Genomic DNA, 16,310 nt, shown 5'->3' with positions numbered 1-16,310 from the left:
ATTATGTCTCCTTTCTGTCAAACTCGCTCTCCTGTCTCAACAAAAGAAAAAATTAATCACTGATCAGCGGAAAATAAAGAAAAATGCATTTCAAGAACTTTGTAATTCTCATAGTTATTAATTTTTGCAACATCATGGAGCAATCATTCAGCAATTTTTTTTTTAAATATCCTAAAAACAACAACTTGTTTCTCACTTTATTCAAATATTTGAAAACATTTACAGTCTAAACTTACTTTATTTAAATTAAATTAGTAACAAAATTGAATAGCTAATCAAAAACTAAAACAAATTTTTTTTTAAATAAAAAGTTTGGCAATTTACTCAAATATATGAAAACATGTACGGTCTGAGCGTATCCAATTTAAAATAAATTAAGATTAACCAGTTACTCAAAAACTGAAACATTTTTAAATATATTTTTCCAAATCTAAATGTTTTCATTATCAATTTATTAAAATATTTGAAAAAATATAGTCTTAATATGCTCGTTTTAAATTCAATTGATAAAAATATCTAACCTTAAAAAAAAAAAACTATTTTAAATAGTTACAAAAAATCTATTTACTCAAATATATGAAAACATATACAGTCTGAATTTACTCATTTTAAATTAAATTGGTAACATAATCTAACTAATCAATCTAAAATTAGATGTAATGCACTTTATTCATTCATATTAAAGTTTTTATTGGACAAAATCAGTGTAATTTATGGGCTGTAGTGTGTAGATGGAGCCAGTAGGTGTCAGCAGAGCTTCAGATGATGTTCATCAGTGAATAAGATAAACTCAGATTGTGTTCCAGTGTTCCAGTTTAAACAGACTTGTATATTTTTTCCTGTTAAATTATCAATCAATAAGCCTTAATAATAATTAGCTACCAATTTATTGATTGTTCTACAGTGTACATGTTTTTTCATGTGTGAACTACAGTACGAATGTGTTGTACTTGTGAGTCTCTGTGTGTTTCAGGTGCTGCACACGGCCGAAGCCTTCCAGGAGATTCTGCGAAGTACATTTAGCCCATTGTCTGTGTGGACGCTGTGAAACTGACGAGCGTTAATGATCTGACCTCAGATCAGAGCTGCATTGCCAGAAAAACTCTTGATGTCAGAAGCCGCGTTTACATTACCTTTCAAATTTCACAAATTGAAATTGCGAATTTAAAATACGGCCAATGGAAACATGTCTTTCAAAAACTCCCATATATCGCAAATTATTTTACGCTCGCATGAGGCGTTTTTTTCTCAGGCAATTCGACAAAGGAATATTTTGCAAAACTGCACAGGAAACAGTTTTTGCTCATTGGTGTGTGGTGTGTTTGGACAGAATACGAGACAGAGTTCTTCATTAAACTCATAAAGACAAAAGTATCACAGAATTACTGGATTCTAAACAACAAAGAAATGCTAGAATCAAGATCTTGAAGCAGAAATGAGGGAGAAACACCCAGAAACACTCATATGTGCCGCTCCCAGTATAAGAGTCTGTCCTTGCCATTAATGCTTGGATACACGCCTACGTCTCCTTCCATTAATAATAATGGCTAGTGCGGTGGCTGGGATATAGCCTTCGTAAACCTACCAACATCAGTCGCCATGATTTTTTATGACTTATCGCGAGAGGAAAAAAATATGTGTTAGTCGCATAACATCAGTAAGTTAATGGAAACACCGTCATTTTGCAATAGTTTTTTATCGTCATTTAGAAAATATTGCAAAAGTTTTGCGCAAATCTGTAATGTAAACGCGTCTAGTGTGAATGTGGTTCTGTGCTGATTCACTTCAGTTTCTCCGGCTGGTGGAGGGGTTTCAGACGATCAACTCGCTTCAAGACGCTTTCATACAGGCTTTATCGATCTGGTCATGTGACTGTAATGCCGAGTTCACACTGCAGGATTGTCAAAGTAGTCGGGTCACTGTTCTTTTCACACTGCACGACTATCTGGGGTAACATTCAGTTGCTGATGTGTGCACACTGCACGATGGATCGGCGACGGGTTTCACACTGCATGACTTTACAAAAGAAAGAAGCGCAGAGAACTTCTGTCTGGTCCGCAAACTACGTTTCACAACCAAACACACGCGAGAAGTGAAAAGGAAATAATGCGAGATTACGCCTGCGTGAGACCGCAGTTCTCGCACGAGATTGAAATTGTTATTAAAAATGATAGCCTGCAAGAAGCTTGCTATCCAAATCGTCTGTGCGCTAATTTGCAGCGAAAAGGAGAAAAAGAAAAACATTATGCAGGAGGAAATGGTTGGGGAGACGAGGGGAGCAAAGTTTGTGTGTTCTGCTAAGAGAGTTGGGGGTAAATAAATAATTTTTCAATGTTCTGCTGGTCAAACAAATGTTTGTGCTTTGTTTCTATTTGATATAATTGTAAATATATATATATTAAAAGATAGATATATTGTATCTAATATGCCCTGCTTCTTGCGCTCTCATTGGCTGTAGGTCATTGGCGATGTCGTTTTCAGTCAGAACACACATTTTGAATCAGGTCCAGATAGTTACCATGCCAAATACCTCAGGGGCGTTGACAACTCGTCTGCGATTCTCTCAAATCGCGTCTTTCACACTGCGAGATTGTCACGCTTGAGCGAGCACCAATTTGCCTGTGATTTCTGACATTTGTCTGCGAGCGAAAATCTGGCCTAAAATCGTTCAGTGTGAACTCGGCATTAGTGGAATAAGTGTGTTCAGCATCTGTGGGAGATTATTACTGACAGAATTAATAAAGTTTATTGAACAAACTCTTGCTGTTTCTCGGTTCATTTGTGCTGAATGTCTCGTGATCATTCTTGCTCTCAACTACCAGTCAAGGACCTTTTGCAGACTGTACTAAAAAAATAGTAAGGAGAATAATGTCCAGGAATCTTCCACAGGAAAACAACAGGAAGAGGATGTAACTGCAACAGGGAGGAGCAGAACAGAAATGAAGCTCAAGCTGAACAGCAAGATGTGTTTTACACAGATATGATGGTACTATAAACCATTTCAAATATATATCAAGATGTTTTTATGATGTGAATCGCATTTGTTTCCTGTGAAGTGTTTTCATGGACTTGTGATCGGTCAGATCCAGGGAAGATGGCGACGGCTCCAGCAGCTTCTGGTAAGAGACCGTCTGATACGCTGTGTGTACATTAGGGATAGTTTAGTTTAGATGGGGGGAATATTTAACTCTAAGCAGTTCATTTTGGCTTGCAATTGACTTTAGGTTTACTCTAAATAAAAGTTTGGGAACTGTAACTTTAGTGGGAGAGATTCACATTATAGTTCTGTTTAAGTGTGTGTGTGTGTGCGTGTGTGTGTGTGTGTGTGTGTGTATGTATGTGGTGGGGGGGCAGTATTTGTAGTGCACAAGAAAATAGTTTTACATTTTCAAAATGTAATAGTCACCTTTATTTATATAGTGCTTTTTACAATACAGATTGTTTCAAAGCAGCTTTACAGTGATAACAGGAAAATAATGCAACAGAATTTGTTTCTATACTGCAAAAACTCCAGTGTTAAATTGAATTCTCCTGGGAGTTTATTTGACTCCACACTCAAGAGTGTTAACTTAACACTGAATCAGTGTTAAAGTTAATGAGATAATTAAGTGAATAATTAAGTGATGATTGACCATTATTGAAGATACCTGATATTAACAAGCTGAATCACTGAAGGAGGAAAAAAAAAAAAATCACAATTTCAAGTCACCATTATGGTGATCAGTGTTTGCTTTAGTTGGACTCTTGACCCTTTCATTTTTTTACTTTAGATTTTGTTTGGCTTTTGTAACTCAGTTATAACATCCAGATGAACAAAGAGAAAAGGTGATCATGTGGTGTCGGTTATGTTTTGACCTAATCATCATTTGACCTGAGTCACTGAACTCATTTAGAGCCTAATCTCTGACTTAAACGTATATCGTTGATTACTACTGCATAATATACTGAATTTTCAATAAAAGCCAAAGAATTTCTAAAAAAATTGTTCTGATAAAAAAAGTTAATAATAATATTTTAGGCACACACAGACATCAAGAATCAATGTATGAATCTCAACAATGGTGACAAACAGAATATTAAATTAGGGAAAGGAAATTACTAAGACAATTCAGATCATAATTTATTCATACCGCAATGCATGATGGGAGCCATGAATGAGTTTTGATTGGTGGCAGCCACTGCAACATGCTTTATTATTGTCACCATTTTTGAGATTCACAGGCTGATTATTGATGTCAGTGTGTCTAAATAAAATAATGTTTTTAGGCTTTTGATCATTACAACTTTTAAGAAATATTTTTGCTTATACCGAAAATGCTGAATATCATTTGCTATAGAATCACAGGCCTGCTGTAATCAACAAAGTAAACCTAACTCTCTAAATGAGTTTTGTGATTCAAGTCAAATTATGATCAACATCTTCTGGCAGTTATAACTCATTACAGCAGACAAACTTAATCTAATGTTAACAGTTTAATGGTCAAGAGCCCAACTAAAGCAAACACTAATCACCATAATGGTGGCTTCAAAAAATATTTTTTCTCCTTCAGTGACTCTGCTTGTTAAGATCAGGTGTCTTCAATTATGATAAATCATCAATCAAATTAATCACTTAATTAGCTTATTAACTTTAACTGTTAATTTAACACTCATATTTTAACACTCTTGAGTCTGGAGCCAAATAAACTCCCAGGAGAGTTCATTTAAAGGTACAATATGTAACTTTTTTGCTTTAAAAATAGCAAAAATCATTATATATTTTTTTTTAGTTGTGTACTTACATTATCCCGACTGTTTCCAACAACTTTCAAACCAGGAGAAATTTGTAATTTAATTCGAAGACACGTCACGTTGATTTATTTCCGTTTTGTTGCTGTCAATGGCGTCATATCCACCTTCTCCCTGGTTTTCCGCTCGTACTGTCATAGTAACCAGAGTCCTCTGATAGTAACCAAGGCAACAGACGTGGACAACTGTGTAGTTCACAATGTCTATTTGCATGCTGTTGTTGTTTCGTTCAAACATTATGGACCATGGCAAGCAGACTTTGAATAAAAAATGGGGAACTAAAACGAGAATCAATATCAGCGCGGTGTTTTCGAGATGCCGAGAGCTCCCATAGACAGTATATAAACGAGAGCTCCACGTCCGAGACTTCGACCACTCCTACATGTACTTTATTAAACAGGTGAGCACATTTACATAAAACGAATCAATGTTTTATAGTTCAACAATGATAAAATGTTAGAATATGATCTATGTTATTCTAATGTTGATCTACACTGTAAAAAGTTTAACTATTATTTACTCAATTTTATTGGTGAAACATTTTTACACTCAAAAAAATTTAGTAAATTTTAAAGCTGTGAAATCAATGAAATATACTGTATGAATTGAGTAAATGCAAGTACAAAAATTAAGTAAATCTGAGTAACTGCATCTGGTACATTAACAAATAAAATTGAGTAGAAATAATTTAACATTTAAACATTTAAAAAACAATATTTTATGAGTAATATTAACTGTTTTTATTAATGAGTAATATTATTTTTTTTATTTTCTCTAAACCTTTGTAAAATAGTACTCCAGACAACCAGCAGTATACATGACATTGGCCTTTATTTTCAATGAGTACAGCAATACAGCACATTTTAGACTGTTTTTAACATGTATTTGCCTGCATTTAACCCTCTGGGGACCAAGCTGTTTTTGGGGCCCTTGAGATGTTCTGACATGCTCTGACATTTGTGCTTTTTTCAGTTATTTATAAACATGTTAATGGCAAAGGTGTAAATTCACTCCATATAGCACAAACAGGCCTACCATAATATGCGAGCAACATGTATGTAGATGTTTGTATTTTTAAGAGAATAATGTTTATGCGTGGTTATTTAAAAAAATAAAAATGAAAGTTGCTGAAATAAGACCACAAAACTCATACAAAATATGTGCCCACAAGACTTTTGACTAATGGATGTTTTCTCTTCGAGTTCTAGCTTCAAACTTATGTGAAAATAGTCTTGCTTTATCGTTCACAAAAAAAAATACATTGATTTAAATGGTGTAAAACAGGTTTTGCTTAGAAAGCCAATATGCGAGGGGGAGGAGTAGTTTACACCTTAGTCCCACCCACTCTGCATAATGACTCTGCATAATTAGCCATTCATTCAGGTGTGACACTGACTGAGCCACAATGCAAGGACAAAATATATATTTTGAAGAAGACTTATATTGACCATTTAAGATTTTGCTTACATCTATCTAGTAAATATGTTTTGCTATTTTATTAAAAAGGTTACAATTACAACAATAATTACAATTTCAGCAATATTTCTGCAAAAAAGTACTCTTTCTTTGTAAAAAAAAAAAAAAAAAAAGATTATAGGCCTACATTTTATCATATGTATTCATTAGTTTGAATATAGCCAACATTGGAACATCTTAGTCTATGACTTTATTTTTGACAAAATAGTATTTTATATATATGAGCAGAAAAGCTTATTTGATGTGACAGTATATTCTACAGTAAAAACTGTACCCAAATCTAGTCAACAAAATGTTGTCTTTCATACTTCGCCTGACTGTAACGTTGTTTTTATGAAATATTAGGGCATAGCCTATAAATGTTAATTTGCAGTTTAATACGTTGCTTATACAAATACATTTTATTTCAACATATTTCAGTCGATTTTTACTCATCTCAGTAGGCTATAGCAAAGCAGTTTATTCTTTCACACACAGACGCGCGATTCATATTTAGGCTAAACACACAGCAAAAACTCCAGTGTTAAATTAACACTCCTGGGAGTGTATATGAGTCCACACTCAAAAGTGTAAAGTGTTAAAATATGAGTGTTAAATTAACACTCAAGAGTGTTAAAGTTAATGAGATAATTAAGTGATTAGTTTAGTGATGATTGAGCATTATTGAAGACACCTGATGTTAACAAGCAGAATCACTGAAGGAGGAAATCACTAATTGTAAGTTACCATTAAGGTGATGGGTGTTTGCTTTAGTTGGACTCTTGACACTTATATGTTTACATTAAATTTTGCTTGTCTGCTGTTATTGATTTATAACAGTTAAATGAACAAAGAGACAATGTGATCTGATGGTGTTGGTTATGTTTTGACATAATCATGTTGTGATCCGTAAAACAAAACTTATGAGATGGCTTACCTTGTTAATTACAGCAGCTCTGTGATTCTACAGCACATGATTTTCAGTATTTTTCATATAATCCAAAAATATTTCATAATCATTGTTCTGATCAAAAGACTTTCGAATGAATTTATTTAGAAAAACAGACATCAATAATCAGCCTGTGAATCTCAACAATGGTGACAATAATAAAGCATGTTGCAGTGGATACCACCAATCACAACTCATTAATGGCTCCCATCATGCATTGCGATATGAATAAATTATGATCTGAATTGTCTATGTAATTTACTTTTCCTCATTGAATATTATGCTCGTCACCATTGTTGAGATGCATAGACTGAATCTTGACATCTGTGTGTGCCTAAAAGTAATATTTTTTTTTTTCAAAACAACTTTTAAGAAATCCTTTGTATTATATCTAAAATTCTGGATATTTATGCAGATTCACAGTTATGCTGTAATCAACAACATAAATCTAAGTCAGAAATAAGGATCTTAATGAGTTCAGTGATCATTTTCAAATGATGATTGTCATAATATAACCAACACCATCAGATCACTTTTTTTCTTTGTTCAACTGGCAGTTATAAGATACAACAGCCAAACAAAATTTAAATAAGTGTATAAGTGTCAAGAGCCCGACTAAAGCAAACACTGATCACCATAATGGTAACTTACAATTTGTGATTTTCTCCTTCAGTGATTCTGCTTGTTAACATCAGGTGTCTTCAATAATGATCAATCATCACTAAACTAATCACTTAATTAGCTCATTAACTTTAACACTCTTGAGTGTTAATTTAACACTCATATTTTAACACTTTACACTCTTGAGTGTGGACTCATATACACTCCCATGAGTGTTAATTTAACACTGGAGTTTTTGCTGTGCAGTCTTTACAAATATGTACCCTTCATTCATCTCACAGAAACGCGATTCATATTTAGGCTAAACAGTCTTTACAAATATGTACCCTTCATTCATCTCACAGAAACGCGATTCATATTTAGGCTAAACAGTCTTTACAAATATGTACCCTTCATTCATCTCACAGAAACGCGATTCATATTTAGGCAAAACAGTCTTTACAAATATGTACCCTTCATTCATCTCACAGAAACGCGATTCATATTATAGAAACGCGATTCATCTTTTTGTTTACATAGGCCTACACTAACGTTATTCCATAACGTTATTCCACATTAACACTTGAGAAAGGATAACTTAGCCTACCTCACTCCTCAGCGGGATCTGCTCCTCATATCAGCACGGAAAATTTTCTCCATAAGGTAGGCTATATTATGCCTCTTTGTTTACACTGATGTGGGCGTTTCACAGACTGAAATGGTTCTCAGAATTTGCGTTTGAATAGCACGCGCTCTCCGGGGCGTGGTCAAATTACTGTGAATCATCTCGTAATGAGCTCGACTGGAGTCGCTCTCTTTTTATACAGATTACAGAAGCTGATAATATTTGTTTTTTATATAAATTACTTCATTTAAAAGCTGCGATCTCAAGCTTTATGCCCGTGGGTCTGTTTGCCTGTTTGACTGAATTTTCGCGGAGTTATAGATCATTTTCGAACGCGTTTCAAATGGGAGTTTACTGACAGAGAGAAGGCAGAAATCGCATCATGTTAGTTTTTCTTTATTTGTCAAAAAGCAAAACACTTTATTTTTATTGTGAGTATACAGAAAAAAAATAGAAACTGAACAGGATCGATTGATGTATTACACGAAAATGAAAGATCAAAATTAACAGAGCATTTTGTGTTTATTTTTCATTGCTAAAAAAAAAACGAGCAAAACGCGCGGGCGCGTTTTTGGTCCCCAGAGGGTTAAACTTATTTAACAAGTAAAAATGAAATATTTAAACATTCAGGTAGCCTAATTCAAGTGTAATCAACCAGTCTGTTATCCAATATCCACCGAATCTGCACTGGTCCTCGCGCCGGAGACGGACTCGCCTCTGCGGGTGAACTTCGAACTTCATACCGCCGTCCTGCGTTTCACTCAGTCACAGCCGAAAGATACTGCGAGCGGCTGACACAACCTGCCAATAAACAAACAGTGACAGTTCTGAGGACATTTTATCATCAAAATGATAATAATTATATTCATCATCATTAGGAATGAAGTCGTGTGTTTATGCAAAGCGTTTCAATCACGCAAAAAGACAGGCGCGACTCTCGTTTAGGTGTCAAATTACGCCTCTGTATGTTGTTTTGCATTAAATATGCACAGTAAAGATTTTATAGATAAAATAAAACATACACCAACCTGAATTTCACAGAGGAAATGCACCAAATCTGCGACGCTGAGAAGAGAGCTGTTGTCTGGAGACTGGACAGTTCAAACAGCGCGCGCTCACTCAACCAACCATCGAGCTGTCCTCAGGTCAGAGGGCGGGGGAGGGGTGCGTTGTTTTAATTGAGTAAACTTACTCAATTTTAAGAGTGTGTTAAATATATTAATAATATTGATTTGAATTAAGTAATTTTTTTGTTTCTTGAAACAGATCAGTTTAATTCAACATTCTCGAATATTTCGATAGAAATTTCACAAATATATTAAGTATATTATAAAGAAATAATTGGTTAGTCAAATACTAAATCATTTTATTGAAAAAAACTTAAATATATCTGTAAATTTTAGATAAAATTAACTGTTGGATTTTTACTCAATTATTTTGGTATGTTTAACTCAAACAATCAAATAAACGATATTCAGAGATTTTATTAAGTTAATAAAGTTAAAAATTTCTGTAATATTTACTAAGCCACAGAATTATTTTTTACAGTGTAGCTTACTGCTACAGACAAACTAGCACATAGAATAACAGTGTGACAGTGTAATGTTAGACCAAGTGAAACAGCGCTGCGTTACCTCACAAGTTTAATTTGTCTAATAAACTGACCTGTGAGTAGTAATTCTGCACTTGCGTGTAGTTCGGTAGAATGAAATGTCCATATTCCTTTTATATCCGCGTGACTCGCGTCGCGTGTGGAGCTGATAGCTGTCTCTTAGCAATCCCGAACTGCTTCATATCACAGTCATGATAAAAACATCGATGTATTCACTCATCCATAAACATTATTAGATCGGTCGGCTTGACGTTGACGACAAGATCCATAATTCTTAGCAAATGTTGCGTCATCAAACTATGCCTTTGTAATTGTAAGAGGTTAGCGACCCCTAGTGGAGAAAAAAATTACATAGTGTACGTTTAACACTGGAGTTTTTGCTGTGAGAAAATAGCATCATATTCCAGCTTAAGTAAGTTCAGTGATGGTTTATTTTTGTTGTAAAAAAGTTATTAATTTAGTTCATTTATACGTTTGTCCGGGGGAATGGATTGCTATGCATCAGTCGTTCGATGGAACGTCAAATGTGACTGTAAAATAGGTCTTAAACTTATATATAATGTCATAATGTCAATGCACTTGAATCTTAATTTTTACTTGACCTTATTTTTTACAATCATACTTTACATAAGGTCTGTCTCTTACAGAGCTGTCGGCGATCATCTCCAGTCCAGATGTGATCCGGATTCTTCTGATGGGCAGAAATGGTTCTGGAAAAAGCTCATCAGGAAACACTATACTGGGAGAAAGAAAGTTTAAAGTCCAAAAACGTAAGAAGAAACATGAAGCTGAAGTTTGTGATGAAGTAACTCAGATCGGAGAGAAGCAGGTGCATGTGATTAATTCTCCAGATCTACTGGATCCAGATCTGTCTGAAGAGAAGCTGGAGGAACTGAAAGAGAAGCTGATCAAACTATGTTCAGAAGGTCTCAGTGCAGTTCTGCTCACTGTTCCTCTAGAGGAACCTGTGCAAAATGAGGAAGAGATCCTGGATTTTATTAAATGTTTATTTGGTTCTGAAGTTCAGAATTACATCATGATTCTGTTCACACACAAAGATGAACTGGATGATCTGGGTGAGTCCATTGATGAGCATCTAAAACACCAAGATCATGCAGATCTCCAGCGACTGGTCACTGAATGTGGAGGAAACTTTCACCTTTTCAATAACAAGAGAGAGTCAGACAGTCAGATACAAGAACTCCTGCAGGAGATTGAAGGAATGATGATGAAGAATGGAGGGAATGTTATCATAAGAAGAAGAAGAAGCAGCATGGATCCTCCTGATATTAACTGTAAGATGATTTGTTATAAATCAAGTCCCTAAATACATGCAAGTTATTCATTAAATGTAAATGTAACTGATCATAAATGCAGTTGGATTTTAATTCAATATCACATTTATGTTATTTGATGTTTCTGTTGTAGTTTCAGGAGAGTTTCCAGCTGAAGATCCAGTTGAGACTGATGTGATTCCTGAGAGGAAAGACCAGATCAGGCTGGTTCTGCTGGGAAAAACTGGATCTGGGAAAAGCGCCACTGGAAACACCATCATCGGCAGAAACGTGTTTGAATCCTCCACAAGCTCAATCTCTCAGACGAAACAGTGCAGTTTAGAGACTATGGTGAGGTTTGGTAAAGAGATCTCCGTGATCGACACACCTGGACTTTATGATACTGAACTCAGTGAGAAGGAAGTTATAAACGAAATGGTTAAATGTGTAACGTTCGCTTCTCCTGGACCGCACACTTTCATTATTGTGATTAAAGTGGGTCGTTTCACTGAGGAGAATAAAAAAACAGTGGAGAAACTCAAAGAAGCATTTGGAGAACACATACTCAAATACACCATGATCCTCTTCACTCACAAAGATCAGCTGGAGAAAGAAAATAAAACCATTGAGCAGTTTCTACAGGAAAGTGATCCAGATCTCAAAAAACTTGTAGAGAGTTGTGGAAACCGATTCTTCTTTCTGGACAACAACTCTGCCAGTTTCCCACAGATCAAAGATCTGCTCAGTAAAATAGCGAAGATGGTGGAAGAAAATGGAGGGACGCACTTCACCAATGACATGTTTGATGAAACAGAGAAGCACATTCAGGAGATTCAGAGAAGGAACCTGCGTGAAAAAGTGGAGCAATACAAACAGGAGCACAAAATAACCAATCCAACAGAATGGAAAAAATTATACTGTCGTTTGGCAGATGAGTGTCGACGTGACGCTCTGAAGTTCATTGTTGCTGAAATATGCGTAATCGCTGTTGCTCTTCTATCGAAGAGAGCGTCGACACACATTCCTGGTGGAGGTCCTCTGGAGGCTGTAATCAAGGCCATGGGGAAACTACTAAAACAGGATATGTGTGTAATTCATTGAGAAAACTCCATAATCATCAAATATACAAGCTTATTGGGGCTCCAGTAAACTGTTGAACATTTTTCATAAAACTGTTTAAAATGTTGTTTAGAATTTTGTATTATATTGTTTTCTTTATTGATAGCATTTGATGAGGCTAATGTATTTTACACATTCCATGTACTTACAGTCAGGGCCGGCTCTAGCCCTTTGGTTGCCCTAGGCAAGATTGAGTTTTTGCGCATCCCCCCCCAGCCCCCCCCCCCCCCCCCCCCCCGCTCTTAATAAGAAATAAGAAAATTGATAAGTGTCAAGCCTTTATTTGTTATAATTTTGATGATTATGGCTTACAGCTTATGAAAACCCCAAATTCAAAATCACAGAAAATTAGAATTGATATGAATTGATATGTCATAAGCTGTAAGCCATAACAAAGTCTTGAAATATCTCACTTTGCATGTAATGAGTCTATATAATATATTAGTTTCACCTTATAAGTTGAATAATTGAAATCAATGAACTTTTGCACGATATTCAAATTTTTCGAGTTTCACCTGTAGTCACTCCAACACTTCAACAAGCAAAATATTACTTAAATGATACACTCTAATAAATTGCACATACAAAAATGCTACAAAGAATGTTCATTGATGAACAAACAAAAATGCTCTAATAGTCACTCCAACACTTCAACAAGCAAATTATGACTTGAAGAATCAACTGTAAATTGTTTATACACAAATTCTACAAAGAATGTTCAAGGATATTTACCAAATTGGATTAATTTAAGCAAATTATGACCATTAAACTGGTTTAACTATACCTTCTACAAACAAATGTGCTATTATGGATAATGTATGTAGCCTACCACTACAAAATTAAAATATTTAAGTTCTTTTAGTTCTATCTCAAATAATAAAATATTAACAGTTGTTTCTGCCATTTCTATTCACCTTCAAAGTAACTATAGCTAGCAAACTATAGCTTAGTGACAGCAATGAAAAGTCCAATATTAGGTGATGTAGGCTACAATACTAAGTAAATGTATTTCATTGGACACCTTAATAGCTAAGATGAGAAGACTTACTCTATACTGAGCTTTATTTTTTATCTTCTTCCTTTCTCTGTTTTCGTCCCTGTGCACCAGAGGTTTAGACCGCTTCATTTTCGATCAACGCGCCAGCAGCTGAGCACTTTAACGTAACGTAACGCAACCCTCCCGCCCCCCGCCAATCCAGAAATGGTCGACAAAAATCATACATTCAATCTAATAATCAGGTTGACAAGTAATTAAACGTGTGGTTGAGGGGGCGCCCTTTGATCATGTTTAATAAACATGTTTTATTTCGCGTTTCGTTCTAATTTTATGATTAATATGGGAAGTAGATAGGGCGACACTAGAGTCCGTCCGCGCCCCCAACACATTTGTCGCCCTAGGCAACCGCCTAGTTCGCCTATAGCAATCGCCGGCCCTGCTTACAGTTTTTCTCAGTCGCTTTGGTACATTTCTCGAATCATCCTCGACATTTGCAAAACAGTAAGTGCATTTCTCAAAACAATTCGTACAAATAGCAAAACACCATGGATTACCTGCAAAAGCCAGTCTCTTGCTCAAAATCTTTAGTTCATCTCTCAAAAGTAAATATCAATGAACATGTCAGTGCCATCAGAATGACAAGTCCTTGTGTCATTGTGTACGGATAAGATAGTCAAAATGCTTAGTCATGTTGTCAATAAAACACTGCTCTCTGTTAGTATTACCTGATGTAAACTATGGCAACAGTTTGGATGACAGAAATGTACAAAGCTGCGCTTCTTCTGTATGCCATATATCCATTTCAAAAGTACAAATTGTTATTGATTGAAAGAGACTGGTTTGGATTCACAGTTACACTTTTACTAGTGGTCTGAAAAAAGAAACTTACAATGTTATATAGAAAAGAAAAAGAAAGGGGCACAAAGGCGAAAATACAACATTAGAAAGGCAAACACAGGAAAGACCAATTGGTAGGCACTGTATATATGCTTGCCAACTGAAGGTTCATGAGATGCAACTTTGAGCTGTTTCAGAGAACTGGTTTCTCATTGGTTGATCTACATTCTCTTCATCAGTGAAAGTCAAGATTCACCTGCACAGTTCATCAATTCATGGCACAAAAAGTCTAATAGAAATGTGTAGAAAATATGCTTGACAATTTATGACAACTAGATCAACCATTTTGCATTTAATGACTTATATGATGAACTAATGTTTTGAGGGGTAAGACTATTGCACAGAGAATACATTTTGAGCAACATGGCGTTAGCAACTGATAATGTAGGAAACCGCAGACAATTGTGCATAATCAATTGCATGAATGTACCAAAGCAATGGCAACTTGTTCAAAAGAACGAGAAACTGCTTTTATGATGTGCACAAGTGACTAGATAATGTGGAGGGTGAATAGGTAGTTTTGAGAATTTCATTTCTGATCTGAGAAATGCACCAGAGCGACTGAGAAAAACTGTAAGTGTATGGAAGCTATTCTGCCATGGATTGAAAAAATCTCACGATTCTGGCTTTATAACTCGCAAATCTGACTTTTTTTTCTCAGAACTGTGAGCAGGGTTCCCACGATTCTTGAAAGTTCTTGAATTTCAGACACATGTATTCAAGGCCTGGAAAGTCCTTGAAAACAAATACAGGTCCTTAAAAGTGCTTGAATTAAATTTGAAATAAATGTTGTTTAGTTGAAAGTGCATATAGGAATTTTTTTTGAAATAGCACCAGTCAAAGACAGAATGAAACAGCGCTAATGAAAAAAAATTGATGCGCGGCCCTGCATGAACCTATAACGCAGAGCTAATTATCAGGCCCAATGCCAGGGAAGTGCCAAATGAATGATTTTTTGGCTCAGTATCGATCTATATAAGAACTGGTTACTGAAAGTCACAGCAGATGCAGGAATGCAAGGATGCAAGAATGAAGAAGAAGATGTACAATGTGCAAGAAGAACATCAAATTGGACGCCATGGGGGAGTCGGCATTGAAAAGTCACGCAAAATGCAGAGAACATCAACAGACAATGAAGAGTCAAGCAAATTTTTTTTAATTCATTTTAAGAATGACTATATTAGTTAGTTTAGTGAGTAAATGTTCGTTAGGAGTCTGAATAGAATGAAATGCTAGCTGTACTGAATTTGTTCTTATAGCACTGTCTTAAATGCATTAAAGTCATGCTAATCGTTTTTTCCTCATTTACAGATCACCTGACGTAGAAGGCGCGGTGTGTTTGGATAGAATACGAGACAGAGTTCTTCATTAAACTCATAAAAAACAAAAGTATCAAGGGAATACTGGATTCTAAACCACAAAGAAATGGCGCAATTTATCAAGATCTTGAAGCAGAAATGAGGGAGAAACACCCAGAAATATGTGGCGCTCACAGTATAAGAGTCTGTCCTTGCCATTAATGCTTGGATACATGCCTACGTCTTCTTCCATAATAATAATGGCTAGTGCGGTGGCTGGGATATAGCCTTCGTAAACCTACCAACATCAGTCGCCATGATTTTTTTAAATGACTTATCGCGAAAAAAAAAAAAAAAAGTTTTAGTCGCATAACATCGGTTAATGGAAACGCTGTCATTTCGCAATAGTTTTTAATCGTCATTTAGAAAATATCACAAAAGTTTTGTGCAAATCTGTAATGTAAACGCGTCTAGTGTGAATGTGGTTCTGTGCTGATTCACTTCAGTTTCTCCGGCTGGTGGAGGGGTTTCAGACGATCGACTCGCTTCAAGACGCTTTCATACAGGCTTTATCGATCTGGTCATGTGACTGTAATGCCGAGTTCACACTGCAGGATTGTCAAAGTAGTCGTGTCACTGTTCTTTTCACACTGCACGACTATCTGGGGTACACTGTAAAAAATAGAATCTTTAAAA

General features: G+C 35.5%; 1 protein-coding gene across 1 annotated transcript; it reads left to right on the top strand.

Moving 5' to 3' along the window:
- The first annotated feature begins 2,902 nt into the window (after positions 1-2,902).
- On the top strand, positions 2,903-15,611 carry LOC311292160 (GTPase IMAP family member 8-like). The gene is made up of 3 exons (XM_084411733.1): positions 2,903-3,119; positions 10,677-11,324; positions 11,458-15,611. The coding sequence occupies exons 1-3, from the start codon at positions 3,095-3,097 to the stop codon at positions 12,402-12,404; spliced, it is 1,620 nt and encodes a 539-aa protein (XP_084267859.1). The 5' UTR covers positions 2,903-3,094; the 3' UTR covers positions 12,405-15,611.
- The last annotated feature ends 699 nt before the right edge of the window (positions 15,612-16,310 follow it).

Source organism: Rutilus rutilus (genome assembly GCF_951802725.1).
Source record: "Rutilus rutilus genome assembly, chromosome: 1".
NCBI classification, from domain to species: domain Eukaryota; kingdom Metazoa; phylum Chordata; class Actinopteri; order Cypriniformes; family Leuciscidae; genus Rutilus; species Rutilus rutilus.
Note: the sequence above shows the minus strand (reverse complement) of the source record. Positions and strands in the feature narration are given on the sequence as shown.